At 46.2% G+C, this 27830-nt stretch overlaps 1 protein-coding gene and 1 long non-coding RNA gene across 3 annotated transcripts in view; one reads left to right on the top strand and one right to left on the bottom strand.

Annotated features, from left to right (window-relative positions):
* Nucleotides 1-8234: 8234 nt before the first annotated feature.
* LOC116988708 lies at nucleotides 8235-27384 on the top strand. The gene is made up of 3 exons (XR_004416046.1): nucleotides 8235-8245; nucleotides 20226-20230; nucleotides 27263-27384. It is a non-coding gene; the product is annotated as an uncharacterized LOC116988708 (long non-coding RNA).
* Nucleotides 20367-27830, bottom strand: part of LOC116988707 (NACHT, LRR and PYD domains-containing protein 3-like) — a 34434-nt gene continuing 26970 nt past the window's right edge. Inside the window, exons 12-14 of one of the 2 annotated variants that reach the window (XR_004416045.1) lie at nucleotides 21593-21760; nucleotides 21066-21241; nucleotides 20367-21020 (exon numbers count right to left, since the gene is read on the bottom strand). Coding sequence is in view for 1 of the 2 variants with exons in the window: in XM_033045547.1 (XP_032901438.1) it covers nucleotides 21154-21241; nucleotides 21593-21760 (256 nt within the window). In the remaining variant the exon portion in view is untranslated. Of the gene's footprint in view, nucleotides 21242-21592; nucleotides 21761-27830 lie in introns of both variants that reach the window. The other variant, XM_033045547.1, reaches the window with a different exon arrangement.

The raw sequence follows: 27830 nt of genomic DNA, 5'->3' as shown, positions 1-27830 counted from the left end.
ACTTTATCAGTACATGTGCAGAGGATTAGGTATCAAACAAGGCGACAGCCGTGTTCTCCAACCTCAGGGGATGGATGAACACTCCCAGATGAAGTTCAAGTCTGCAGTGTTCAAGCGAAATGCGTGGATTACGTGAAGTCTATTCGAATATTCATAAAACACTCAAGGATTCCAAGAGGGAATCGAGGCTATGCTGCAGTCCAGAGCCAATTCCATGGAAACGCATAGATTGCGACAGGATTACTACATGCGCTTGCCCATCTTTCGTCTTGCTGACATTGAGGGGGATATTGCTGACCTGAAACCATACAACTAACCTGACTTCGTCGCGTCATTTGTTGTAATAAGCCCCAGCACATGTGTGTTATCTGCAAATTATATGGAGGTAGATCTGAATTTGGCCGCATAGTCGTAAGTGTATCGATCGATTCATTGAGGGCCATAAGTGAGAGGCATATGTGACGTATCATTGAGGGGCATAAGTGTTCCATACTATTGGGGAAGGGGGTTCCCACCGATTGTGTCTGTGAGACAAAAAGTTGAAGATTCGTGGTCATGCGGACTGCGGTGCTTATTCCAAAGCCCTGGTGTCCGACGATGAGTTTGGAAAATGATTATAGCGTTGAAAGCTAAGGTCTCGGCGATCAATAGAAGTCTATCGGAGAAGTACCGGTTGTTTAGGTTGTCCACAATGAGGTTAGACTTTAGTAAGTTGGCGTCTGGTATAGACCTGTAGGGATGGTGAACAAACCGCAGTGGATCAAGGCTGACTGGGAGGAAAGTGTGCACCATCACCAGACCCTCGAAACACTTCATAACGTTGGACGCCAGAGCCATGCACAGTGGTCATTAAAGTAAAGCTATCTTAATTTTCTTAGGCGTTGCGATAATAGATGTCTTCGTGAAGCAGGTGTGGAACTCGGAATGGAGTACTGGGAGATAGAAATGTACCCCTGCCAGCTGCCGGGGGACGGGAACTCCACTCGGATCAGTTGCTCTCGTGGATTAATTATTTGGAAGGCCAATCTTTTGTCCGCCACAGTAATCGATTGGTACATGTGCACGTGGGACTGGTGGGGTGGATGACGTTCCTCCAGCGAACCTCTGCTCAAAGGGGGCATAGAATGTGGTAGGCTCAGCGTTAGTCACCGACTTCGGGGGTGGTGGAAAACATACCCCAGTCTGCAACAATGGTGCTAAAGTGAAAACGATTGATCGGTTCAAGTGCCTTGGCGTTAAGATGGCCAACAGTCTGTTATGGACTAACTGTATTGAAGAGACAGCTAAGAACACACATCAACGACAAAGAACCATGCACTTGAACTCCTAGATCCCCTCTGCTCTACAGCACTATCCAGAGGCCTATCATTTACTTTGTAGGCCTTGCCCTTGTTCGACGTCCCAAAATGCAACACCTCACACTTCTCTGTATTAAATTTCACCCACCTGACCAATCGATCAAGATCCTGCTGCAATTGTTCACAACCTTCTTTACTATCTGCAAAACCACTTCATTTTGCATCATCAGCATACATGCTAATCTTCCACTGTATGCATTTCATTGATGTAGAAGTCTGTATGCCTAATTCATTGATGTAGATGACAAACAGTAACGGGCCCAGCACCGAACCCTGTGGCACACCTCTAGTCACAGGCATCCATTCTGAGAGGCAGCCTTCCACCATCACCCTCTGCTTCCTTCCATTGAGCTAATGTGCTATCCATTCAGCTATCTCTCCTTGGATCCCTCATGATTTTTTATACCTCTCATGATTTTGTTTACGTTAATAAGATGTCCCTTCATCCTCATACACTCCACGGAATAGAGACCAAGCCTACCCAACCTCTCCCGATAGCTCACACCCTCTAGTCCTGGCAACATCTTCGTAAATCTTTTTTGAACTCTTTCAAGCTTCTCTTCTCTCTGTACAAGACCCCAGTCCCGTGACCCCTGCTTGACTCTTTCAATTCGCCCTTCTAACATGTCACCCTCCGCTCCATCTCTCACTAACCTTCCTCTTGTTCACAGTCCATTCTTTCTACTAGAAACTAGGGTTGAAGGGGGGAAGGAGAGGGAGGTGGATAGGGGGGAGAGAGGGGAGAGTGCCCTTCCTCTCTGCCCCCCGCACGCCCCCCTTCGATGAACTAGACGAAGGAATAGCAGATGGCATTCATCTGAATACGGGTAAATATTTTGTAAGTTAATTCAGAGCGGGGTTAGTGTTTGTTGTTATTGGGTGTTTGTGTGAGGAATTATTGCTGTTAACGTTCCTGCTGTTACAAGGGTAAGTACCCGTGAAGGGGCTTGTTTGGATAGGATCATCCATCCAGAAGTCCCAATAGTCCTTCCGATGACACAGGTGTTTACATGTACCTCCACCACCGTCATCTCTACATTTGGCGCTGCTGAGTTGGGCTCCTTTGCAATGGCCAGATCAAAAGTAGCTAAGGCGACCGTTTGCCACGCGAGTGTTACAGCACGGAAATAGGCCATTGACCAATTCTTCCACGGCGGCCAATATGCCTCATCTAACGTAACCTCGTATGCCCACGCTTGGCCCATAATCCCTGTAAACGCTTCCCACCCTCGAAAACCCGACACGGTAACGGTGAAATTTTTACATACTCCGCTAGAGATTTACCTCATGATTTCAAAAATCCCATCAATGTAAATTTAATTCATTATTTCCCGGGTTTTTCACTAAAATTGTTCACCAATCTGACATATATTTAAAATCTAACGTGATGAAGTCAGCTGGATGACGTCACAATGCCTTTGCTCCTCGTGGCCAGCTGCGCAGAATTTTCAAATCGCAGACACGAGCTGCGAGTTACGTGACCCAGCCGCCCCCCCACCCCCCATCCCCACCCCCATCCCCACCCCCACCCCCAACAAGTCTGTGGAGTTGGGGGTTATGCGTGAGTGGATAGGGCGGGGGATTGGGTAAAAGGAGTGAATGAATAATATTAATTTAATATCTAGGGTGTGTGCGGGTGCGTGCGTGTGACGCCGAAGGCCGCTCTCCCACGCAACCGCGCGTTCAGGGGACGGGACCCCGGGATCCCTTGGTCTAGAATAATATAAAGCTCTGATCTTGGATGTGGATGTATGTGTGTGTCTTTGCATATGTGATTCACATCTCCTCGAAAACCCGACGCGGAATGTTACATATTCCGGTAGAGATTCACCTTATGAACTCAGAAATCCCCTCATCTGTAAATTTCATTCATTATTTCCCGGGTTTTTTTACTAAAATTGTTCACCAATCTGACATTTTAAAAATCTAACGAGCTGGATGACGTCACCTGGCCTTTGCTCCTCGCTACAAGCTGCGCAGAATTTTCAACGCGCAGGGGGACTGTTCTCCACGAGCTGCGAGTTACGTGTCGCACCCGCCCTCCCACCCCGGGCTCTGGATTGAACCCGATGACGAGTTACGTTAACCCCCCTCCCTCGACTCACAGTCGTTTTGTCGCCTCCCGACTCACAGTCCACTCGCTCTTTTTTTTAAATATGTTTTTTCTTATTTCGGTCCGCGCCAGCACCCAACCGCGGCAGCGATCCTCAGTGGAGGCCCCTCCACAAGGGAGTCCCCCGCCCCACATCTGGGACCCGGGGTGGTGAGTGCCATACAATTGACATCTGAGCCGGCTCACGGATTCGCCAGCCGCCCGGCCCTTCCGCGGCGAGGAAGAGACCGTGCCCCACCTGCAAATTCAGTGTGAGAGGCCGCAGCCCCCGCTCGACCATCTGAAGGGGCCGCTCCCCAAGTCCCGGACACATTCCAGCCCCACACTACCGACACCTGGGCACGCGGTACAGAGGGAGGAGTGCGGGGAGTGATGGGAGGGATCTCCCCTAACGTCTGCTGCTGGGCCGGGCCAAGACGGCCACCCGCCGGTCCATGCAGCGGGCAGCCGACCGCCACCCCGCCGTCGGCCGTCCGGGCCGACCCCGGAGGCCCTCCACGAACGCTGTTCGCCGCAGAAGGTCGAGCTGATAAAGTTGGCGACACATCAACTCGACGATCGCCTAACTACAAACTGGCAACATTACTCGCACTCGGCCGGCCGTCTGCAGCGCAGGCTCCGCCCCTGCCCCCTCCCCCTCCACCTCCCCACTCCTCTCTTCCTCCACTCTCCCCCCACTTCCCCACTCCCCCCTCTGCCACCCAGCCTCTCTCTCCCCCTTTCCCTTCTTCCGCCCCTCTCTCTCCCCCTCCTCTCCCCTCTCCCCTCTCATCTCTCTCCCCCTCCGCCCCGCTCCACCCCTCCCCGCTCCAGCACCACCCCCTTCCCTCACTCCCTTCCCCTCCACGTTCCTCCCCCTCCCTTCCCCCCTCTCCCACGACTCTCCCCTCTCTCCCTCCCTCCCCTCTCTCCCCCCCTCCCCCTCTCACCCCCTCCTCTCTCTCACCCCTGTCCCCCTCCACCCTCATCCGTCCATCCACCCCACCGCTCACCCCTCCCCCTCCACCTCCCTCCCCCTCCTTCTCACCCTCTCCCCCACTCCCCCCTCTTTCCCCCCTCCTCCCTCTTCCCCTCCCCTCTCTCTGCCGTCCTCTCTCTCCCCGTCCACCCCAAACCCCCTCCTCTCTCCCCACTCCCCTCCCCCTCTCCTCCCCCTCGCCCCTCCCCCTCCCTCCCCCTCCCATCCCCCTCTCCCACGACTCTCCCCTCTCTCCCTCCCTCCTCCCTCTCCCTTTCTCCCCCTCCGACCTCCCTTCCCCCTTTGCCCCGCTCCCTCCCCCTCTACCCCCCCCCCCCCCCACCCCCTGTTTGTGTGGGGGTTGGTTAGTGTATGTGTGACCACCCCCGTTGAAGGTACGAGACCCAACGGGTTCCCCTTGGTCTAGTATCCATCTAAACCTTTCCTATCCGTGTACATGAACAATTGTATTTTAACTGTTGTGATAGTACCTGCCCGTTCCTTGTACCCAGTTACTTCCGTGTGAGAACGTTGCCGCTAAGTTTCATTTTAAATATTTCGATTCTCACCTTAAACCTATGGCCTCGCATTGTTAATTTCCATATCAGGGGACTAAAGGGCTATGCACATTGACACCTTGTATTGAATTTCGATTAACCTTACTCGTTTGTTTTATGTGGGCGGACTGAGCTGCAATCGGTGAGGCGACTCAGGGGTAAAATTATTATCTGAAATTCTCATAAGGCCGCGATGCCAATTACGCGCACTATGGTAACTGCGAGACTGTGAAGCGTTCTAATTTTAGATATGCATCTTGGAATCAACCACTGACTCCATGCCGACCTTCGAACCCCCGTTCATCCTGGTTCTACTTTATCCCACTTTCTCATCCATTGCATACCGTCAAGGACATATAGTTTTAGCCAAATTAACGTACAGATCTAGCACTTCATTGGGATGTGTGATTAATCTGGAGCACCCAGAGAAATGTATACCTACACTTCACGGTTCGTTGTCAAGGCCAACAGTATGATCAAGGGTTGTTCAAGAAGGAAATGCAGATGCTGGAAAATCGAAGGTAGACAAAAGAGCTGGAGAAACTCAGCGGGTGCTGCAGCATCTATGGAGCGAAGGAAATAGGCAACGTTTCGGCACGAAACGTTGCCTATTTCCTTCGCTCCATAGATGCTGCCGCACCCGCTGAGTTTCTCCAGCACTTTTGTCTACCAGTATGATCAAGGACCAGTTTCAACATTGTCACTATCTCCTCCCCTCACTCATCGGGCATAAAGAACAAACCTTTAAATACGCACATCTCCATATTCAGGGACAGTTTCTTCCCAGCTTTATCAGGCACCTGCACCGACTTGTCACCAACTAGAGAGAGGACCTGACTTTCATCTACCCCATTGGAGCACTTCGAAATATATTTAATCGGACTTTACTGGAAGTTATCTAGCTGTAAACGTTATACTCTTTAGTCTGTATCTGTACACTATGGACAACTTGGGTGTAATAATATGTTCTCTTTTTCACAGTACGGATAGCAACAAAAAGCTTCTCACTCTACCTCGGTTCACGTGATAATAATTAACAAAACTAAACAATACTATCCAAACATAATTAAATTAAACTGAATCCCACCTGGTCACAGGGAGATCACGCAATCTCCAGAAAGACGACACATGAGGGCGATACATAGAAAATAGGTGCAGGATTAGGCCATTCGGCCCTTCGAGCCAGCACCGCCATTCAATATGGTCATGGCTGATCATCCAAATTCAGTACCCCGTTCCGGCTTTTTCCACATAACCCTTAATTCCCTTCGCCCTAACAGCTAAATCAAACTCTCTCTTGAAAGAGGCCAGGTTCATACTTGGGTCGCGCGCGCTGCGCCTCTACCCTGTGCGCCACTTGTGCCGCCCTTTTAATACCGATGAGGTGTAATCCACAAAATGTTATCAACAAGCCGTTAACAACACGTGCTGTAGGTCTGCGCCATCCCGTCATCGAAAACACGCACGTCGGCCCAACTTGTCCATGACTACCATCAGACCCCACTTATGCGAATCCCACCGGCCCGGCGTCTGCCCATATCCATCTATCTTTAAATGGTCTTTAAATGCTATGATAGTATCTGCGTTTGCTACCTCACCTGGTAACTTGTTGCTTTCTATAAATCTTTACAGTCCCCGACTTAAACTTACGCCCTCCATTTTCAGACTGCCCTGTCATAAGACCAACCTTGATTTCATAACCTCCATAGGTTTACCACTCAATCGTCTCCAAAACAGGGCAAGTAGTTCCAATGTAATCAGTTTATTCTTATAATTCATAATGTCATAGTCATGGAACCATGCAGCACATAAACAAGTTCATTGGCGCAACATGGCCATGTCAACCAATATGTCAGATCTACGCTAGTCCCACCTGCCTGTCTTTCGCCCATATGCCTGTAAACCTTAGCTATCAATGTCATAGAGTCAAACAGCACTGAATAGCTTAGTAAACAGACCTAGCGAGTCAGCGCCGACCAGCGACAGGCCATGCATTAGGTCTGTCCTGCATTGTAATCTACAAAACTGCACTTATTTCGGATGGGGGCTGGGAGGAACAGATACACCCATAGAAATAGCAGGGGCTATGGCAGAAATATTTCAAATGTCATTAGAAACGGGAATAGTGCCGGAGGATTGGCGTACTGCGCATGTTGTTCCATTGTTTAAAAAGGGGTCTAAGAGTAAACCTAGCAATTATAGACCTATTAGTTTGACGTCAGTGGTGGGCAAATTAATGGAAAGAATACTTAGAGATAATATATATAAGCATCTGGATAAACAGGGTCTGATTAGGAACAGTCAACATGGATTTGTGCCTGGAAGGTCATGTTTAACTAATCTTCTTGAATTTTTTGAAGATGTTACTCGGGAAATTGATGAGGGTAAAGCAGTGGATGTTGTGTATATGGACTTCAGTAAGGCCTTTGACAAGGTTCCTCATGGAAGGTTGGTTAAGAAGGTTCAATGGTTGGGTATTAATGGTGGAGTAGCAAGATGGATTCAACAGTGGCTGAATGGGAGATGCCAGAGAGTAATGGTGGATGGTTGTTTGTCAGGTTGGAGGCCAGTGACGAGTGGGGTGCCACAGGGATCTGTGTTGGGTCCACTGTTGTTTGTCATGTACATCAATGATCTGGACGATGGTGTGGTAAATTGGATTAGTAAGTATGCAGATGATACTAAGATAGGTGGGGTTGCGGGTAATGAAGAAGAGTTTCAAAGTCTACAGAGAGATTTATGCCAGTTGGAAGAGTGGGCTGAAAGATGGCAGATGGAGTTTAATGCTGATAAGTGTGAGGTGCTACATCTTGGCAGGACAAATCAAAATAGGACGTACATGGTAAATGGTAGGGAATTGAAGAATGTAGGTGAACAGAGGGATCTGGGAATAACTGTGCACAGTTCCATGAAAGTGGAATCTCATGTAGATAGGGTGGTAAAGAAAGCTTTTGGTGTGCTGGCCTTTATAAATCAGAGCATTGAGTATAGAAGTTGGGATGTAATGTTAAAATTGTACAAGGCATTGGTGAGGTCAATTCTGGAGTATGGTGTACAATTTTGGTCGCCTAATTATAGGAAGGATGCCAACAAAATAGAGAGAGTACAGAGGAGATTTACTAGAATGTTGCCTGGGTTTCAGCAACTAAGTTACAGAGAAAGGTTGAACAAGTTAGGGCTTTATTCTTTGGAGCGCAGAAGGTTAAGGGGGGACTTGATAGAGGTTTTTAAAATGATGAGAGGGATAGACAGAGTTGACGTGGAAAAGCTTTTCCCACTGAGAGTAGGGAAGATTCAAACAAGGGGACATGACTTGAGAATTAAGGGACTGAAGTTTAGGGGTAACATGAGGGGGAACTTCTTTACTCAGAGAGTGGTAGCTGTGTGGAATGAGCTTCCAGTGAAGGTGGTGGAGGCAGGTTCGTTTTTATCATTTAAAAATAAATTGGATAGTTATATGGATGGGAAAGGAATGGAGGGTTATGGTCTGAGCGCAGGTATATGGGACTAGGGGAGATTATGTGTTCGGCACGGACTAGAGGGGTCGAGATGGCCTGTTTCCGTGCTGTAAATTGTTATATGGTTATAAGAGACCCGCGCGGTCACAGGCAGAACGTGAGATAGATAGATAGATAGATAGATAGATAGATAGATAGATAGATAGATAGATAGATAGATAGATAGATAGATAGATAGATAGATAGATAGATAGATAGATAGATAGATAGATAGATAGATAGATAGATAGATAGATAGATAAATACTTTATTAATCCCCTTATTCAGGGGAAATTCTGATGTCCTTGCAGCACACTAATAAAAATACAACACAGTATTCATAAAGAAATTCAACACCAAAACATCCCCCCACAGTGATTCCCACTGTGGGGGAAGGCACAAAGTCCAGTCCCCATCCTCTTGTCCACCCATAGTCGGGCCTATTGAGGCCTCCACAGTCGCCGCCACGGCGCCCGATGTTCTCGCCGGGTGATGGTACTCCGGCGTCGGGAGAACCCCCAGCGGCTTGGGGTGCCAGGAACGGCCGCCTTCCCACCGGAGCCTGCGGCTTCCAAGCCAACAGACCACGCCAGACGGAGCTCCGCACACTGGTAATCTCGGCGAGATGTAAGTTCAACGTCGCAGCTGGCCGCTCCGCAGAACCGCGGCTCCACGATGTTTTCCTCGGCGGTACCAAGCATACTGGAGTCCCAGCGCGGCGACCCAGGAAAGGCATCGCCCGCTCCGCAATAGGGCTCCAGCGCTGCGCCGCCGCCAAAGCCGACGTTCTGCGCCGCCGCCAACGCCGATGTTCTGGCCAGGTCCCCTCAGGGAAACGTCGCTCCAGGACCCGCTGGTAGGCCGCGAGGACAGGTCGAAGACGCTGCTCGGAGGAAGGCAACCCCTCCGACCAGGTAGGGACTTAGAAAAGCAGTTTCCCCCTTCCCCCCCACCACCCCCCACACATAAAAGATTTAGACCCAAGAATATGTACACACAGCATCCGAGGATAGGATCCAACCCAGGTCTCGATGTGCCGCCTCAATGCATTATGTACCGGGACCGCCCCGTGGTCCGTTACAGCAAGTCTACACAGTACTTTGGTTGACCGACTATTCATGAACAGTCTCACGAATTATTGAGCCGATGATCTCGCCCGCGCTCTCAGTACAAATCGCTCGCTGATTGAGTTGGATCTGCGCGACAATGAACAGGGGGAATCAGGGGGGAAACAGTTGTATCTGGCTTCGAAGAATCCAAGTTCAAATTGCAGAAACTGCGATAGGTACGGGATACTGGAACAGACATTAAAATCCATAATTCCTCTTGTTACTCTCTCCCCATCCCTCCCCATCCCTCCCCCCCCCCCCCCCCCCCCCCCCTTTCGGATGTGCCAGAGAAAACATCTTATTTGGAGGCATCCGTTAATGTTTTTGTTTTGAAAAGCAAAATCTAAGACTGCACGAAATTGCAGACAGTTGGTGACGTAGCCCGGACAACCGCGTAAACCAACTTCCCTTCCATCGAATCCATCCAGATCACGCTACCTCGGTGAGACCACTAACATAATTAAGGACAAATCTCATCCAGGATTCCTCCTCCTTTCCCTTCTCCCAACAGGCAATAGGGGCAGACCTGTGAAAATGCACACCTCAAGATTCAGAAACAGTTTCGGCCCAGCTGATATCAGACAACTATTCCTTCCTCTCACCAACTATAGTGCGGTCTTTAATTACCATCTACCTTCATGAAGACCCTCATAGAATCTGTTATCGAACTTTACTACACTTCACTATGTTACTGGAAACGTATGCATTACTCTACAGATATCTCGTGAGCCGCTGAGTTACTGCAGCATTTTGCATGCATTGATGAAGTATTAAAATAATTCCTCAAACTGTGAACAAATGCCGGAAAGTCCATCTCGGAAGATGGGTTTTGACCCGAAACGTTGCCTATTTCCTTCGCTCCATAGATTCTGTCTCACCCGTTGAGTTTCTCCAGCATTTTTGTCTACCTAGTCCATCTCGAAACCGGTCAGCTAGAAGCCCAGAACGGGCCCCTTGTATTTTGGGATTACTTAGCCGAACAAAATGATCGAAGGAAACACGTCAAAGATGAAGAGAGTCATGGAGTCAGAGTTATAGAGTGATATAGCGTGCAAATAGGCCTTTCGGCCCAACTTGCCTACACCGCCCAACATGCCCCAGATACACTAATCTCACCATCCTACGTTTGACCCATATCACTCCAAATCTGTCCTATCAATGTACCTGTCTAAGTGTTTCTTTAATGTTGGGATAGTCCCAGCCTCAACGACGCCATCTGGCAGCTTGTTCCATACACCCACCACCCTTTGTGTAAAAAACTACCCAACAGATTTCTATTAAATCTCCCCTTCACTTTTAAACCAATGGCCTCTGGTCCCCGATTCCCCAACTCTGGGCAAGAGACACCTTGCATCTACCCGATCTATTCCTCTCATGATTTTATACAATTGTATAAGATCACCCCTCATCCTCCTATGCTGCAAGGAATAGAGTCCCAGCCTACTCAATCGTTGCCTGTAGCTCAGACCCTCCTGGCAACATCCTCGTAACTCTTCTCGGTACACGTCCCAGCTTGACAATGTCTTTTCTATAACACGGGGCGTAGAACTGAACACAATACTCCAAATGCGATCTCACCAATGTCTTCTACAACCGCAACATGACCTCCAAACTTCTACAATCAACAATTAATCTTATGACTGATTAGCTGGAAACGTTTTGACCTGAAGTTTGAAATAACATCTCCATTGTTGCCGCTCCCAATTTCCATCATTCAGCGTCACCAAAATCGCAGTTCTTTTGAGAATTGCAAACAATTCCCAACATGGATGACAATATGTCTCAGGGCGAATGCCGTCTGGCTGATGCAATCGGTTTGTGAATAATTATAACATCTCTATTTTCGACATTGTTGGAACCTCGTTGTCCCCGTGGAGTTAGCGAATGGTATAAAAATCATTAGGAAAAATCTACCACCTTTATTTCCCAGAGATTACCCGTAGAACACGGGGACAAAATTCTGGGCAGGTATAAAATGTGGGAAACGTATGCCAACGTCGAGAAAATATTATACGTAATCATTGCTTTCATTGGAGTTCCTGGTAAGTTAACAAACCAGATATTTTCAGAACTACGTTATGCGGTTTCGATTTGCATATCATCAGGCTACATGGATGGGTCAGTGATATCTTTCAGTTGAATGTTCTAAATTACCGTTGCGATATGTTCTTATTTTCAGACAGCCGAATCTAAACTTGCTTTCTTTTACTCCAAGATTCACTAGAATGGTGTTCTTGCCTTTATTGGGAACTTGCCCAGAGATGTTCCAGATAGGTGGCTCTCATTGAAAATGTGGCTGAGATAGTTTTCATCCAGGATTTCACTGCGTCCGATTAGAGTGAACAAACTTATCTGTGGAGGAAGGAACTGCAGATGCTGGTTTAAACCGAAGTTTGACACAAAATGCTGGAGCAAACTAAGCGGGACAGTGAGCATTTCTGGAGAGAAGGAATTTGTGCCGTTACTGGACGCGACGCTTCTTCAGAATGAGATTAACGGGAAAGGGGAACGATAGATGTAGACGGGGATGTAGAGCGATATCTAACAAATTAACGAATTGTAATTGCAATTGTAATTGATTTCTATTAGCCAAGTATGAAAACAAAATATGTATGTAAACATAGAAACATAGAAAATAGGTGCAGGAGTAGGCCATTCGGCCCCTCGAGCCTGCACGGCCATTCAATATCCTGTACCTGCCTTCTCTCCATACCCCCTGATCCCTTTAGCCACAAGGGCCACATCTAACTCCCTCTTAAATACCTGCATCTAGCCTGTCCAACCCCTTAAGAATGTTGTAAGTTTCTATAAGATTCATTGGCTATATTTAAGAGGGAGTTAGATGTGGCCCTTGTGGCTAAAGGGATCAGGGGGTATGGAGAGAAGGCAGGTACGGGATATTGAGTTGGATGATCAGCCATGATCATATTGAATGGCGGTGCAGGCTCGAAGGGCCGAATGGCCTACTCCTGCACCTATTTTCTATGTTTCTATAATCTCACATGTATCCACATTATACTGCATCTGCCATGCATTCGCCCACTCACCCAGCCTATCCAAGTCACCTTGCAGCCTCCTAGCATCCTCATCACAGCTAACGCTGCCCCCCAGCTTCGTTTTCATCCGCAAATTTGGAGATGTTGCATTCAATTCCCTCGTCCAAATCATTAATATATATTGTAAATAGCTGGAGTCCGAGCACTGAGCCTTGTGGTACCCCACTAGTCACTGCCTGCCATTCTGACCCGTTTAATTTTTGCTTCCTGTCTGCCAGCCAGTTCTCTATCCACATCAATACTGAACCCCCAACACTGTGAGCTTTAAGTTTGTATACTAATCTCTTATGTGGGACCCTGTCGAAAGCCTTCTGAAAGTCCAGATATAACACATCCACTGGTTCTCCCTTATCCACTCTGCTATCCCATCTTTTATAACTGACTAGCAGTTTCCCCACTACCGATGTTAGACTAACTGGTCGGTAATTCCCCGTTTCTCTCTCCCTCACATTTTTAAAAAGTTTGGTTACATTAGCTACCTTCCAATCCTCAGGAACTACTACAGAATTTAAAGTGTTTTGAAAAATTATCACTAATGCATCCACTGTTTCTGTGCCTACTTCCTTAAGTACTCTGGGATGCAGCCTATCTAGCCCACGGTATTTATCAGCCTTTAACCCATTCAATTTACCTAACACCACTTTCCGGCTAACCTGGATTTCACTCAGTTCCTCCATCTGATTTGACCCCCGGTCCCCTGCTATTTCCGGCAGATTATTTAAGTCTTTCTTGGTGAAGACAGAACCAAAGTAGTTATTCAATTGGTCTGCCATGTCCTTGTTCCCCATGATCAATTCACCTGTTTCTGACTGCAAGGGACCTACATTTGTTTTAACTAATCTTTTTCTCTTCACAATTCTATATTTCTCCCAGTCCTCTGGTAGGCTGCTTTTTCTGGCTAATTTGTATGCTTCATCTTTTGTTTTGATACTATCCCTGATTTTACTTGTTATCCACGGATGCACTCCTCTTCCCTGATTTATTATTTTGCCACACTGGGATGAACAATTGTTGTAGTTCATCCATGTAGCCTTTAAATGCCTTCCATTGCATATCCACCGTCAACCCTTTAAGAATCAATTGCCAGTCTATCTTGGCCAATTCACGTCTCATACCCTCAAAGTTACCTTTCTTTAAGTTCAGAACCCTTGTTTCTGAATTAATTATGTCACTCTCTATCCTAATGAAGAACTAACCATATTATGGCCACTCTTGCCCAAGGGGGCTCGCACAACAAGACTGCTAACTAACCCTTCCTCGTTACTCAATACCCAGTCTAGAATAGCCTGCTCTCTCGTTGGTTCCTATACATGTTGGTTTAGAAAACTATCCCGCATACATTCCAAGAAATCCTCTTCCTCAGCACCCCTGCCAATTTGATTCACCCAATCTATATGTAGATTGGAATCACCCATTATAACAGTTTTACCTTTGTTGCACGCATTTCTAGTTTCCTGTTTAATGCCATCCCCAACTCCACTACTACTGTTAGGTGGCCTGTACACAACTCCCACTAGCGTTTTCTTCCCCTTATTGTTTCGCAGCTCTACCCATATTGATTCCACATCCTCCAAGCTAATGTCCTTCCTTTCTATTTCGTTAATCTCCTCTCTAACCAGCAACGCTACCCCACCTCCTTTTCCTTTCTGTCCATCCCTCCTGAATATTGAATATCCCTGGATGTTCAGCTCCCAGCCTTGGTCACCCTGGAGCCATGTCTCAGTGATCCCAACAATATCATATTCACTAATAGCTATCTGCACATTCAACTCATCCACCTTATTACGAATGCTCCTTGCATTGAGACTAAAAGCCTTAAGGCTTGTTTTTACAACTCTCTTACCCCTTATACAATTAAAGTAAATCATACAAGGAATTTGATTTGCCAATAAAGTCTTATCTTCCTTCCTCCATTTCCTCCCGCGGTCGGGGGAGTCGAACCATCCGTAGTCGAGGCGATTGAAGCTCCCGCAGACGGCGATCGAAGCTAGCACGACGGGGCGATCGAACCTCCCGTGATCTGGGCGGCCGCAGCTCCTGCGGCTTGGAGATTCCGAATCCGCGAGATCCACGGCGTTAAAGTCCGCAGGCTCCCGCGGTTGGAGCTCCCGATGTCGATCCCTGGCATAGCGACCGCGGGCTCCGAGATGTTAAATCCTCAGATTCCCGCGGTTGGAGGTCCCAAGGACAATCCCCAGCAAGAGGCCGCCAGCTCCACGGTGTTAGGCAGCAGTGCAGACGGAGACACGATGAGGAAAAAGTTGGATCTCCATCGAGGAAAGAGCTAAAACATGTCCCCCCCCCCACCCCACCCACCCACCCCGCCCCTCTTCCAATCCCGACATAATCCAGAACTAAAGATAAACTAAAACAACATTTAACTACAAGACTAAAAAACAACAAAGGGAGAAATAACGAGACAGACTGTTGGCGAGGCAGCCATTGTACGGCGTCAGCCGTCTAGATTTGCAAAACAAGTAACGATGATAAAGGAAACGGGCCATTGATCGCTATTTGCTAGGTGAAATCACACAGATGATCAAGTAATCCCTGCATTCCCTCGCGCCCCATCCCTCCCCCACCCAAGTCACATCAGCTTCTTGTTCTCACCAACCAAACAGCTAACAAAGGCCCGTATCCTTTACCGTCATTACTGTTTTGCCTACAGTTCATTCATTGTTCTATATCTCTCTACATCATCGTCTATTCGCAGTGGCTTCCTCGCCGACAGTCTGTCTCGTCCCTTCCATCTTTGTTGTTTTTAGTACATGTTAAAAATATGCTTTCGTGTTCTTTTGCTTGTTTTATGTGTGTGTGTGTGTGGGGGGGGGGGGGGGCGGGCGGAGATGCGACTTTTTTCGTATCGTTTCTCCGTTCGCACTGCCGCCTAACATAACTGCGGCCTCTTGCTGGGGACCGATTTCGCGAGCTCCAACCGCGGGAGCCTACGGACCTAACATGATGGAGCACGCGGTCCCTGGTTAGTGACCCACATCGGGTGCTCCATGTCGTCGGAGGTTCGATATTTCCAATATTTACCGAAGCCAATTAACCTACAGACATGTACGGCTTTGGAGTGTGGGAGGAAATCGAAGCACCTGTAGAAAGCCCACGCGTTCACGCGGATAACATGCAAACTCCGTACAGACAGCGCCTGTACTCAGGATCGAACCCGGGTTGCTGGCGCTGTAAGGCAGCAACTCTACCGCTGCGTCACCGTACAACCCCTTTCTTTCCAACTCGTTACCCCACTCATCTCATTATCTCGTTTCCCCGGAAGCAGGCAGATTCGGCAGGGTCGAGGCCGTCTCTGACGCTGTGAAATTTGTAGCCATGCAGCAACTGAAAAGTCTCATGATATTTAGCTGAAAGTCCAGTCAGCGTTCAGACCCCGAGAATGTGTTCAATAATATCCAGTGTTCTTTCCCTTTCCTTTCTGCAGCCAATCTAATTGCGATGGTGATCCTGTCCCGGGGAAAGTGCGGCCTCGCCGCCTGCACCACTCGCTACCTTGTGAGCATGTCGGCGGCCGATCTACTGCTCCTGACGACCGAAGTCATTTTGTATCGGATCAGTTATTATTACTTCCCATGGCTGTTTCTGGACATCGCCCCTGTGTGTAGAGTTATCCGTGTTCTGACTTATGCAGCTGCAGACTGCTCTGTGTGGTTCACCGTCACTTTCACCTTTGATAGGTTTGTCGCCATTTGTTGCCAGAAGTTGAAAACAAAATATTGCACCGGGAAAACCGCGACTGTGCTCCTCTCAACAACCGCCGTCTTATTCTGCCTGAAAAACATTCCACGCTACTTCATATATAAAGCCAGAGTGATCATCGACAACGTCCCACGGTTTTGTGTGGAAATGGACAGTTATTACACTGAGCCCGCGTGGGTGGGATATGGCTGGTTCGATGCTGTTTTAACGCCCCTCCTCCCATTCGCTGTAATCCTGATGCTCAACGCTCTTACTGTCCGGCACATTTTAGTGGCCAGTCGGGTCCGTAAGGGGCTGAGAGGTCAGAGCAAGGGGGAGAACCGCAGCGACCCGGAGATGGAGAGCAGGAGGAGGTCTGTGGTTTTACTGTTCACCCTCTCAGGCAGCTTCATCCTCTTGTGGCTGACATATGTTCTTGAATTCGTCTATTATCAGATCGCAGCACACGCAACGGGTCGTAACAATTCCGAATGGATCTTCCTCGATGTCGCGTACTTGCTAGCAAATGTCAGCTGCTGCACCAACACATTTATTTACACGGTGACCCAGTCCAAGTTCAGGGAGCAGGTGATGAGCGCGGTGAAATATCCGCTCACCTCGGTGCTTCGGGCCATTAATAAATCGGCGCCCTGACAACAACCGGAGACGACCACTGTCTTTCTGGGGCGCTGGTCGGTTCAGTTTTTGTCACGGGTACCGAGGTACAGTGAAAAGCTTTTTATTGCATGCTAACCAGTCAGCAGAAAGACAATACAATATTACAATCGATCCATTACCGTATATATATATACATGATAAGGGCATAATATTTAGTGCAAGGTAAAGCCAGCAAAGTCCGAACAAGGATAGTTCTATGGTCACCAAATCAGAATCAGAATCAGATTTTATTCGCCACGTATATTTGGCAACATACGAGGAATTTCATTGGCCAGGTCAGTCTACAATTAAAAGCAACAAATGCAAAAACATATTTAACATGAACACCCACCACAGTGACTCCTACACATTCCCCGCTGTGATGGAAGGCGAAATAAAGTTCAAGTCTCTTCCTTGGTCTGGGGCCTCGAGCCCTCCGTTGACGGGACGGTCTTAACTCCCGTAGCCGGCGGTGTTTGGGCCCTCCGCGTCGAGGCGTTCAGCTCCTGCATCGGGGGGATGTCAGCTCTCCGCGCCGGGCGATCGAACCTCGTGTCGGCGTTGGAGCTCCCAACTTGCCTCACCCGAGACTTCGAGCCCTTGATGGTAAGTCCACGGTGGTCGCGATCCCAGGCAAGGGATCCGCTCCGATGGTAAGTTCGCGCCCGCGGTGGGGCTCACGACAGTCCGAGGCGGCTCCCAGCTCCAGCGTTGGTAGGCCGCAGAGCCCAGAGAATGTGATCCGAAAAATGATCACATCTCCGGGAAGGTAAGGACTTGAAAATATTTTTCCCCTAACTCCTCCCCCCGCTCCCCACATTAAACAAACTGAAGAACATAAAAACAAACTTTAAACAGACGCTAAAAATAACAAAAAGTTGAAAAAACGAACAGACTGCCGGCAGGGCTGGCCATCTCCCCGGCGCCCCTAACCATATAACCATATAACAATTACAGCACGGAAACAGGCCATCTCGGCCCTACAAGTCCGTGCCGAACAACGTTTTCCCTTAGTCCCACCTGCCTGCACTCATACCATAACCCTCCATTCCCTTCTAATCCATATGCCTATTCAATTTATTTTTAAATGATACCAACGAACCTGCCTCCACCACTTCCACTGGAAGCTCATTCCACACCGCCACCACTCTCTGAGTAAAGAAGTTCCCCCTCATGTTACCCCTAAACTTCTGTCCCTTAATTCTGAAGTCATGTCCTCTTGTTTGAATCTTCCCTATTCTCAAAGGGAAAAGCTTGTCCACATCAACTCTGTCTATCCCTCTCATCATTTTAATAATGACCTGGTGGTCTGAGGGTCTCCTCTTCACTCCACTCATATTCCCTCCACTCCTGTCCCCTCCTCTCCTTATCATTCCTCTCCCGCCTATCCTGCCCCTTTACGCTCGTGTTCCTTCCTCACGCCGAAGCGCCGTTCTGCTTTCAACTCTGATGTGGGATTGTCAGGAAATGTTTTGAACGATGCGTCCAGTGGCTAAATCTACATTAATTTGTTAACCCATTCATTTCAGGGATCATTCTTGTAAATCTCATCTGGACCCTCTCCGGAGCCAGAATATACTGTGATCAGATATGGTGCCCAGAATTGCTCGCAATATTCCAAATGTGGTCTGACCAGAGCCTTATATACTAGAGCCTCAGCATTACTTCCCGGTTTTTTTATACGAGCCCTCTCGAAATAAATGCTAGCATTGCGTTTGCTTTCTTTACGACCGATTCGAATTTTAGATTAATTTGTTTAGAATCCTGCACTAGCAATGCACCTACGATTTTTGCATTTTCTCGCCCATTTAGAAAATAATCTACGGCTAAAATTTAGGCTATTCTTGATATTTCCAATGCCTCAAGAAGGCAGCAAATTTAATCAAAAACCTGCACTGTTGTGGCCACACTCCCATTTCGAGGAGACCGAGAGCCGCGACCTCAGCTTCCAAAACACCTTCATTCTGCAAACACCAGCCCCGTGATCCACATTGCACAACACTATCTCAGCAACGATCAACTTTGGACATATTATAGACTCCACTACGTCATGTGGTTTTGCATTACTATGGTCAACCTAGCTGGTATAATTGATAATTTAGTGTATTAACTAATTAATTAACTAATAAGTCCGTAACTCATGTAATTGTCAGAATTTACGCAGGAGGCATTCAGGGTCACGGATGGATTTTGTAGCAATCTGGACACCTGCCGCATCAAGTCTCGCGGGTTCATAGTGAAACCTTCTGGCACGACGAGCAGCTTCTGTGCCTGCCAAATTAAGAAGGATTGATGCTCGAACACGAGGATCAGCATTAGGGTGTGCCGCATCAATGTAGATTGAAAAAATCCTCTTCAAATACACGCCATCAAACACCAAGATCTCTGGTTTTCTGAGAGCAGAAGCCATTGCAAAACAGTTGAAAAACAATAAACTCAAATAAAAGCAATAGAATTAATCAAGGAGTGAGTACGTACACTCTGACAACATGTTGTGTTACGGCTGTGGTAATAACTGAAGCCTTACACAATGATAAGGATCCAAAGACGTATCTGAGGTGATAGCTGGACAGCGCGGACTCGGTGGACGAAAGGCAAAAAAAGCATTTCACCTGCTATAAAATATGATCACCAGTTTGATTTTATTGTTCTTCCTATAAACTTATTGTCGTGCAAAATAAAAATATTTCACATGATCACTCATGAACTATAATGCAACTGGGGGACCAGCACACTTAACACGGGATTGAAATCATAAGATTCAATGCTGAAGAGACTTGATCATTTGTTAGGTAAAGGTAAGACCAAAGGGAACAGCAGCAAAATTAGAGCCAGCTCAACGGTAGAGTTGCTGCCTACAGTGCTCACAGCTCAGAGACCAGGGAGTTTGTACGTCCTCCCCGTGCATGTAGGATAGTTAATATGTAGGTATTGCTGGTAGGCGCGGACTCGGTGGGCCAAAGGCCCCATTTCGGCACTGTATCTCTAAACTATACTACACTCGTCAGCAGAAATCTGTGCAGGTTAAATCAGGTCAATTATATAGTGGATGAGTGACCAGTTCTCTGTGAGGCACCAAGCATCTCAGGTCACGCACTGGAGGGAAGTTGGCTGCAGTGATCGCAAGACGAGCGCTGACCTCACTCCTCAGAGCGACCAATGTTAGCGTTGTGGATTGAGAATTAATGAATTTCTTGGTTTACCTGTACCATCTGCCCCTGTAGTTCAGGTCGCATCTTCAGTTCATAGCATTGGCAATTCTTTCACAAGTTATTCTTGCCTGACCGAGGACGTCAGGTTCGTATACAGCAGGAGGGTTTACAGAATCAGTCATACGCTGATGTGAACCACAAGGCAGATCAGAGTTCAAAGTTTAAAATACTTTAATTCGAATTTCAGAAAATAATAGACGGTGAATGAAAAGTTACAGAACATTTGACAAATTAATCACAATAGCACCCAATTAATAATGTCACATGTAAGAAACAGGCAGGAATGTCACAGTAATTCATTGTGTGAAGTGGGATGGGGGAATGCAACCTTCACATGGTCCACCCTGTTTCGACTAATGCAATCAACCCAACGTGCAAAATGAAGATCAAATAGAACAAGTTGACCTACAACTTTAGGCTGTGCACGACATTCGCAAGAAGAAGATTGTGTGAAGTATCAGTGGCTACACGAGGTTTGTTCAGAAATGGGACATAATATGTAGCTGTACTTCAAAAAGTACTTGGGTAAACATTCCTACTCCAAAGTCACCGCTGCACCGTCTTCAACAACTTAATCAAGTACATCATTTACCCGATCAAATCAACCCTAGGATTAGTGAATAAGATTCTCATTCTCCGACTGCTGCCCAAACCGAGCTCATCCTGAGCCATTCCTGTCTCTGCATTTGCACAGGGCTCAACCTGGAGGTATGCAGGCTGACATGTCCCGCAGATCGATCGACAAGGCGAGGGCGCTCAAGATACATCAGTATGAATTGGGCCCAGCTTTTCTACACGGGTGGCAGCACATGCTCACCTCGAGGTAGGGGTGGATGGGGGTTCATCTGCAGCGTAGCCCTTTGACCAGGATGGCAAGGATTCAGGAAATTGGTCAAAAATATAACCATCCCGAGGATGGAAATATTTCTTCTTGGAATTGTCACAGTTCAATATTTAATCCTTTTCTGAGTCCACGCAGAGACTTCAGTTGATTCTGTCCATCTGAACTGATCGGATTCCCCTGGAGTCTGAAACAGATTGAAGAGTAAAGAGATTAAGAAGGAACTGCAGATGCTGGAAAATCGAAGGTAGACAAAAGTGCTGGAGTAACTCAGCGGCTGCAGCAGCATCTATGGAGCGAAGGAAATAGGCAATGTTTCAGGTTTCTGCCCCAAACGTTGCCTACTTCTTTCGCTCCATAGATGCTGCTGCACCCGCTGAGTTTCTCCAGCATTTTTGTCTACCGAAGAGTAAAGAGAATGAGATTGAACATCAGTGTCAATAACACGGAATTAAGTTAATATATCAACCACATTTACAGTCAAATATCACCAGAAAAGCATCAAACCCACAGATACTTTAAATTGTAACACACTTACATGATCTGCTTCAAATTCTTGCGTTTCTCAATGAGGCGGCGGAGAGAGGGAACAGATATGTCTGTGAAAGAGTTTGCTCCCAGGTCCACAACTTTCAATGAATGCATTTTCCTGAGACACGAAGAGAGATCCTCCGTGCAAGAATCTGTCAGGCCATTTTTATACAGCCTGAGGATCAGACAGAGAAATAACAGGAGTCAGATAGACTGTGGAAACAAGCCCCTTGGCCCAATATGCCCGCCCCGGCCAACATAGAAAATAGGTGCAGGAGTAGGCCATTCGGCCCTTCGAGCCTGCACAGCCATTCAATATGATCATGGCTGATCATCCAACTCAGTATTCTGTACCTGCCTTCTCTCCATACCCCCTGACCCCTTTAGCCACAAGGGCCACATCTAACTCCCTCTTAAATATAGCCAATGAACTGGCCTCAACTACCTTCAGTGGCAGAGAATTCCACAGATTCACCACTCTCTGTGTAAAAAATAATTTTCTCATCTCGGTCCTAAAAGACTTCCCCCTTATCCTTAAACTGTGACCCCTTGTTCTGGACTTCCCCAACATCGGGAATAATCTTCCTGCATCCAGCCTGTCCAACCCCTTAAGAATTGTGTAAGTTTCTATAAGATCCCCCATCTGAAATTGAAAGATCCCTTCAATCAGTTCTTACTTCTGTTCAGAAATGGCTATTATTTAACAAATTAATTTTAAATAAAAATAAATTATGCAGTATGTTATTTGGTACCAGACAAGGCCTTGGTAATTCTGTAGATCTGACTATATCATTTAATGAAGGATCACCATTAGAACAAGTATTGAACTTCAAATATCTTGGTGTTTGGCTCGACCCAACGCTTTCATTTACGCAGCATAGTGAGACGATTACTAAAAAACTCAGCTGTAATCTAGCTATTCTTTACCACCATATAAATTGTTTCACCTTTCAGATGAGAAAAATAATTGTCTCTCAACTACTACTACCAACACTGGATTATGCTGATATTGTCTATCAGAATACATTTGATACACATCTTCAACCCCTCAATGTAGTTTATAATAGTCTTTGCAGATTTATTTTAAGGTGTCCATATATAACTCACCACTGTTCTATGTACGAAACTCTAAACTGGTTATCCCCCCACGCTCGAGGATGCTACCACTGGTTCCAGTTCATCTTTAAATGCATCCATCTCAATTACCCTTCTTATTTAAAACAAGACCTATTACCATACACACCCTCATATTCACTAAGACATATTCTGCAACCCTTCTTTTTCATTCCAAGAACTAACAAATAAATTGGGAGACGTGCATTTAAATTCAAAGCTCCTTCTGACTGGAACACTCTGCCTAGTACCATAAGAACTATTAGCTCATTTCGTCTATTTAAAAATACACTTTTACCCTTCCTTATAAAACCATGTACCTGTTTCTAGTATTAGAGTCTTCGAGCTCCTTTATCTAGCTTGCTCTGTGTGTGATCATTTGGCATAACTATTGTATATGCATGGCCATTACACTTATATATTATTGTATTGCATAGTGTAACAAGGTCTTATATTGTATTATGTCACAATATCATGAAATAATATATCATGTAATAATGTTGATAGTATGTATTAACGTACGATGTATGATAGGTGGTATATGGTATTATGCATCAACATTATGCTGTAACACATAACTATTATTATTATTGGATATGTAAAGCCAATTAACAATTGTTATAAACTATAACAAGTGGGGATGGAGGGGTTTTGGGATTGGTGTGTGGGTAGGTGGGTCAATGAGAGCCTCTATGTATGTTATGTCTTGTGCTGTATGTTCTATGTTGGACCCCCTCGAAAACGAGATGACTGTCCATCTCAAGGGGTTATCCATGAATAAACTTGTTTCAATTGTTGCCAAAAACTCAGCTTCCTGCAATCTTTCTGGCAGCACATTGCAGATACAACTCAATGGGTGAAAAAGGTTTGCCTCAGACCCCCGTAAACCTCTCACTCATCACTGAAATTTGATATCCCCAATTTTACTACATCTGATCGAGGGAAAAGCTCATGTCATCTACTCTACCTTCATTTGACATACTTCAGCTGGTGTCTGACCTATATTTTGTATGGTTAGATCACCATATTCTGCCTTTTTGTTCCACATATGCCTGACAAGTAAAGCTCAGTAACTTATTGTCCATTTTAAGACCTTTAAGAATGTTGTTCCCCGTCTCTTCACCATCAGCAACACAACCTATCACCATGACACAAAGAAACAGAAAATGATAGTAAGGAAAGTGGCCAGTTAACCTACTCTTCACAACATTGGGAAAGGCAAGAGATTGAAATGTCCAAATCTCCTAAGTGCAGCTCAAACTTCCATAGAAACATAGAAAAATAGGTGCAGGAGTAGGCCTTTTGGCCCTTCGAACCAGCACAGCCATTCAATATGATCATGACTGATCATCTAAAATCAGTACCCCATTCCTGCGTTTCCCCCCCATCTCCCTTTATTCCAATAGCTCTAAGAGCTAAATCTAACTCTCTCTTGAAAACATCCCGCAAATTGGCCTCCACTGCCTGTGATGGAGCATTCCACAGATTCACAACTCTGGGTGAAAAAAAATGACCTAATCTCAGTCCAAAATGGCCTACCCCTTATTCTTAAACTGTGGTTCTGGATTTCCCCCAACATCATGAATATTTTTCCTGCATCTAGCCAATCCAATGCTGTAAGAATGTTATATGTTTTTTTAAGATCCCCGCTCATCCTTCTAAATTCTAGTGAATACAAGCCCAGTTGACCCATTCTTTCATCATCTCTCAGTCCCGCCATCCCGAGAATTAACCTGGTGATCCTACGCTGCACTCCCTCCATAGCAATAATGACCTTCCTCAAATTAGGAGACCAAAATTACACACAATACTCCAGGTGCGGTCTCATCATACCGCACAACTGCAGTAGGACCTCCTTGCTCCTAAACTCAAATCCTCTTGCAATGAAGACCAACATGCCATTTGCTTTCTTCTTTGCCTGCTGTACCTGCATGCTTACTTTCAGTGATTGATGTACAAGCACACACAGGTCTCGTAGCACCTCCCCTTTTCCAAATCTAACACCATTCAGATAATAATCTGCCTTTCTGTTCTTGCTAGCAAAGTGGATAACCTCACATTTATCCACATTATTATACTGTATCTGGCATGCATCTGCCCACTCACCCAACAATCCAAATCAACCTGCAGCCTCTTAGCATCCTCATCGCAGCTCATACTGCCACCCAGCTTTGTGGCATCTGCAAACTTAGAGATGTCACTTTTAATTCCCTCGTCTAAATCATTTATATTGTAAATAACATTGTTTCCAGCACCGAGCCTCGCGGCACCCCACTCATCACAGCCTGCCATTCTGAAAAGGACACATTAATTGCCACTCTTTGTTTCCTGTCTGTCAACCTGTTCTCTATCCATGTCAATACCATACCCCCAATACCATGTGCTCTAAATTTGCATACTAATCTCGTGTGCGACCTTGTCAAAGGCTATTTGAAAGTCCAGATACACCACATCCACTGGCTCCCCCTTATCCATTACTTGTTACATCCTCAAAAAATCCAGAAGGTTAGTCAAGTATGATTTCCTCTTCACAAATCCATGCTGACTTTGACCGATCCTGTCACTGATTTCCAAATGCACTGCTAAAATATCTTTAATAATCGACTCAAGCATCTTCCCCACTACCGATGTAAGGATAACTGGTCTATGATTCCATCCTTCAGTACTCCTCCCACATCTTTCAGTACTCTGGGATGCAGCCCATCAGGTCCTGGGGATTTATCTGCCTTCAGTCCCAACAGTTTACCTAATACCATTTTCTGAATAATGTGGATTCCCTTCAGTTCCTCACTCCTACTAGATCCTCAATCGCCTAGTATTTCTAGGAGATTGGTTCTGTCTAAACAAAGTACTTGTTTGTGTAAGAAGGAACTGCAGATGTTGATTTAAACCGAAGATGGACACAAAAAGCTGGAGTAGTTCAGCGGGACAGGCAGCATCCCTGGAGTGAAGAAAAGGGTGACGTTTCGGTTCGAGACTAGTCGGGTCGCGTCTGAAGGAGGGTCTCGAACTGAAACGTCACGCCTGCCTTCTCTCCACAGATGCTGCCTATCCCACTGAGTTACTCTAGCACTTTGTGTCTATCTTCAAAGTATTGTTTAACTGTTCTGCTAGTTCCTTGTTTCCCATTACAATTCACCCCTCTCTGATTGTAAGGGACCGACATTTGTCTTCACTAATCTCTTCCTTTTTACATATCTAAAGAAGTTTTTAGTCAGTTTTTATATTCCCACAAGCTTTCTTTCATGCTATCCCCCCCCCCCACTTAATTAACTCCTTTGTCCCCCTCTGTTAAGTTCTAAATCTCCCAGTCCTCCAGTTTGCTGTTTACTATGGCCAATTTATATGCCTCTTCCTTGGATTTAACACCATCTTTAATTTCCCTCATTAGCCACGGTTGAGCTGCTTTCCCCGTTCTATTTTTTCGCCAGACAAGGATGAACAATTTTTGGAGTTCATGCATGAGGTCTTTAAATCTTTGCCATTGCATCTCCACTGTCAGTATAATTTGCCAGTTTATGCTAGCTCATACTTTCAAAGTCTCCTTTCTTTAAGTACAGGACCCTAGTCTAATGTTGTTCCTCTGTTTAAGTAGGGCTGCAAGGAAACTATAGACCAGTGAACCCAACATCCGTGGCAGGTAAGTCAATGGAGAGGATATGGAAACATAGAAAATAGGTGCAGGAGAAGGCCATTCGGCCATTCGAGCCAGCACGGCCATTCATTGTGATCATGACTGATCGTCCCCTATCAATAACCCGTGCCTGCCTTCTCCCCATATCCCTTGACTCCACTAGCCCGTAGAGCTCTATCTAACTCTCTTAAATCCATCCAGTGATTTGGCCTCCACTGCCCTCTGTGGCAGGGAATTCCATAAATTCATAACTCTCTGGGTGAAAATGTTTTTTCTCATCTCAGTCTTAAATGACCTCCCCTTTAATCTAAGACTGTGGCCCCTGGTTTTGGACTCGCCCAACATTGGGAACATTTTTCCTGCATCTAACTTGTCCAGTCCTTTTATAATTTTATATGTTTCTATAAGATGCCCCCTCATCCTTCTAAACTCCAGTGAATACAAGCCTAGTCTTTTCAATCTTTCCTCATATGACAGTCCCGCTATCCCAGGGATCAATCTCGTGAACCTACGCTGCACTGCCTCAATCACAAGGATGTCCTTCCTCAAATTAGGAGACCAAAACTGTACACAATGGTCTCACCAGAGCCCTATACAACTGCAGAAGAACCTCTTTACTCCTATACTGAAATCCTCTTGTAATGAAGGCCAACATTCCATTAGGTTTCTTCACTGCCTGCTGTACCTGTAAGCCAGGGAGGGATCGGGTAAAAATGTATTTCTTTAGTTCAGTTTAGTTTATTATTGACACATGTACTGAGATAGTGATTTTCTTGGTGCATGCTATCTGGTTGGAGAAAAGAACTATACATGATTATAATCAGGACATCCGCAGTGTACAGACACAGGGCAAAGGGTATAATGTTTAGTGTATGATAAAGTCTAGTAATGTCCAATGAAAAAAGTTCAAAGGTTTGCTTTGATATCCAGGCAAGTAGACGGTCGTGTCGGAAGGGTTTTTGTTTCAGAAAGGAGGCCAGCGACGAACAGCATGTCTCAGAGATCGGTACTGGATGCATTGTTGTTCGTGGTTAATATCAATGATTTGGTTGAAAAATGTACAAGGCATTATTATTAAGTTTGCAGATGACACAGAAGTATCATAGATAGTGTAGATAGTGATCAAACCTACAGCAGCCAATTGATCAGCTGGGAAAGTGGGCTGAGGAGTGGCAAATGGAGTTTAATGCAGATAACTGTGAGATGCTGCATTTTGGAAAGTTAAACCAAGGCAGAACCTTCACTGTGAATGGAAGGGCTTCGTGGAGTGTTGTGGAGCAAATGGAACTAGAGTACATGTGCACGAAGGAACTGCAGATGCTGGAAAATCGAAGGTAGACAAAAATGCTGGAGAAACTCAGCGGGTGCGGCAGCCCCCGAAACGTTGCCCATTTCCTTCGCTCCATAGATGCTGCCGCACCCGCTGAGTTTCTCCGGCATTTTGGTCTACCCTAGAGTATAGGTACATTGTTCCTTCACAGTGACATTACAGGTAGAT

Source organism: Amblyraja radiata, chromosome 28 (assembly GCF_010909765.2).
Source record: "Amblyraja radiata isolate CabotCenter1 chromosome 28, sAmbRad1.1.pri, whole genome shotgun sequence".
NCBI lineage: Eukaryota > Metazoa > Chordata > Chondrichthyes > Rajiformes > Rajidae > Amblyraja > Amblyraja radiata.
This window is presented reverse-complemented; position numbering and strand designations above follow the sequence as displayed.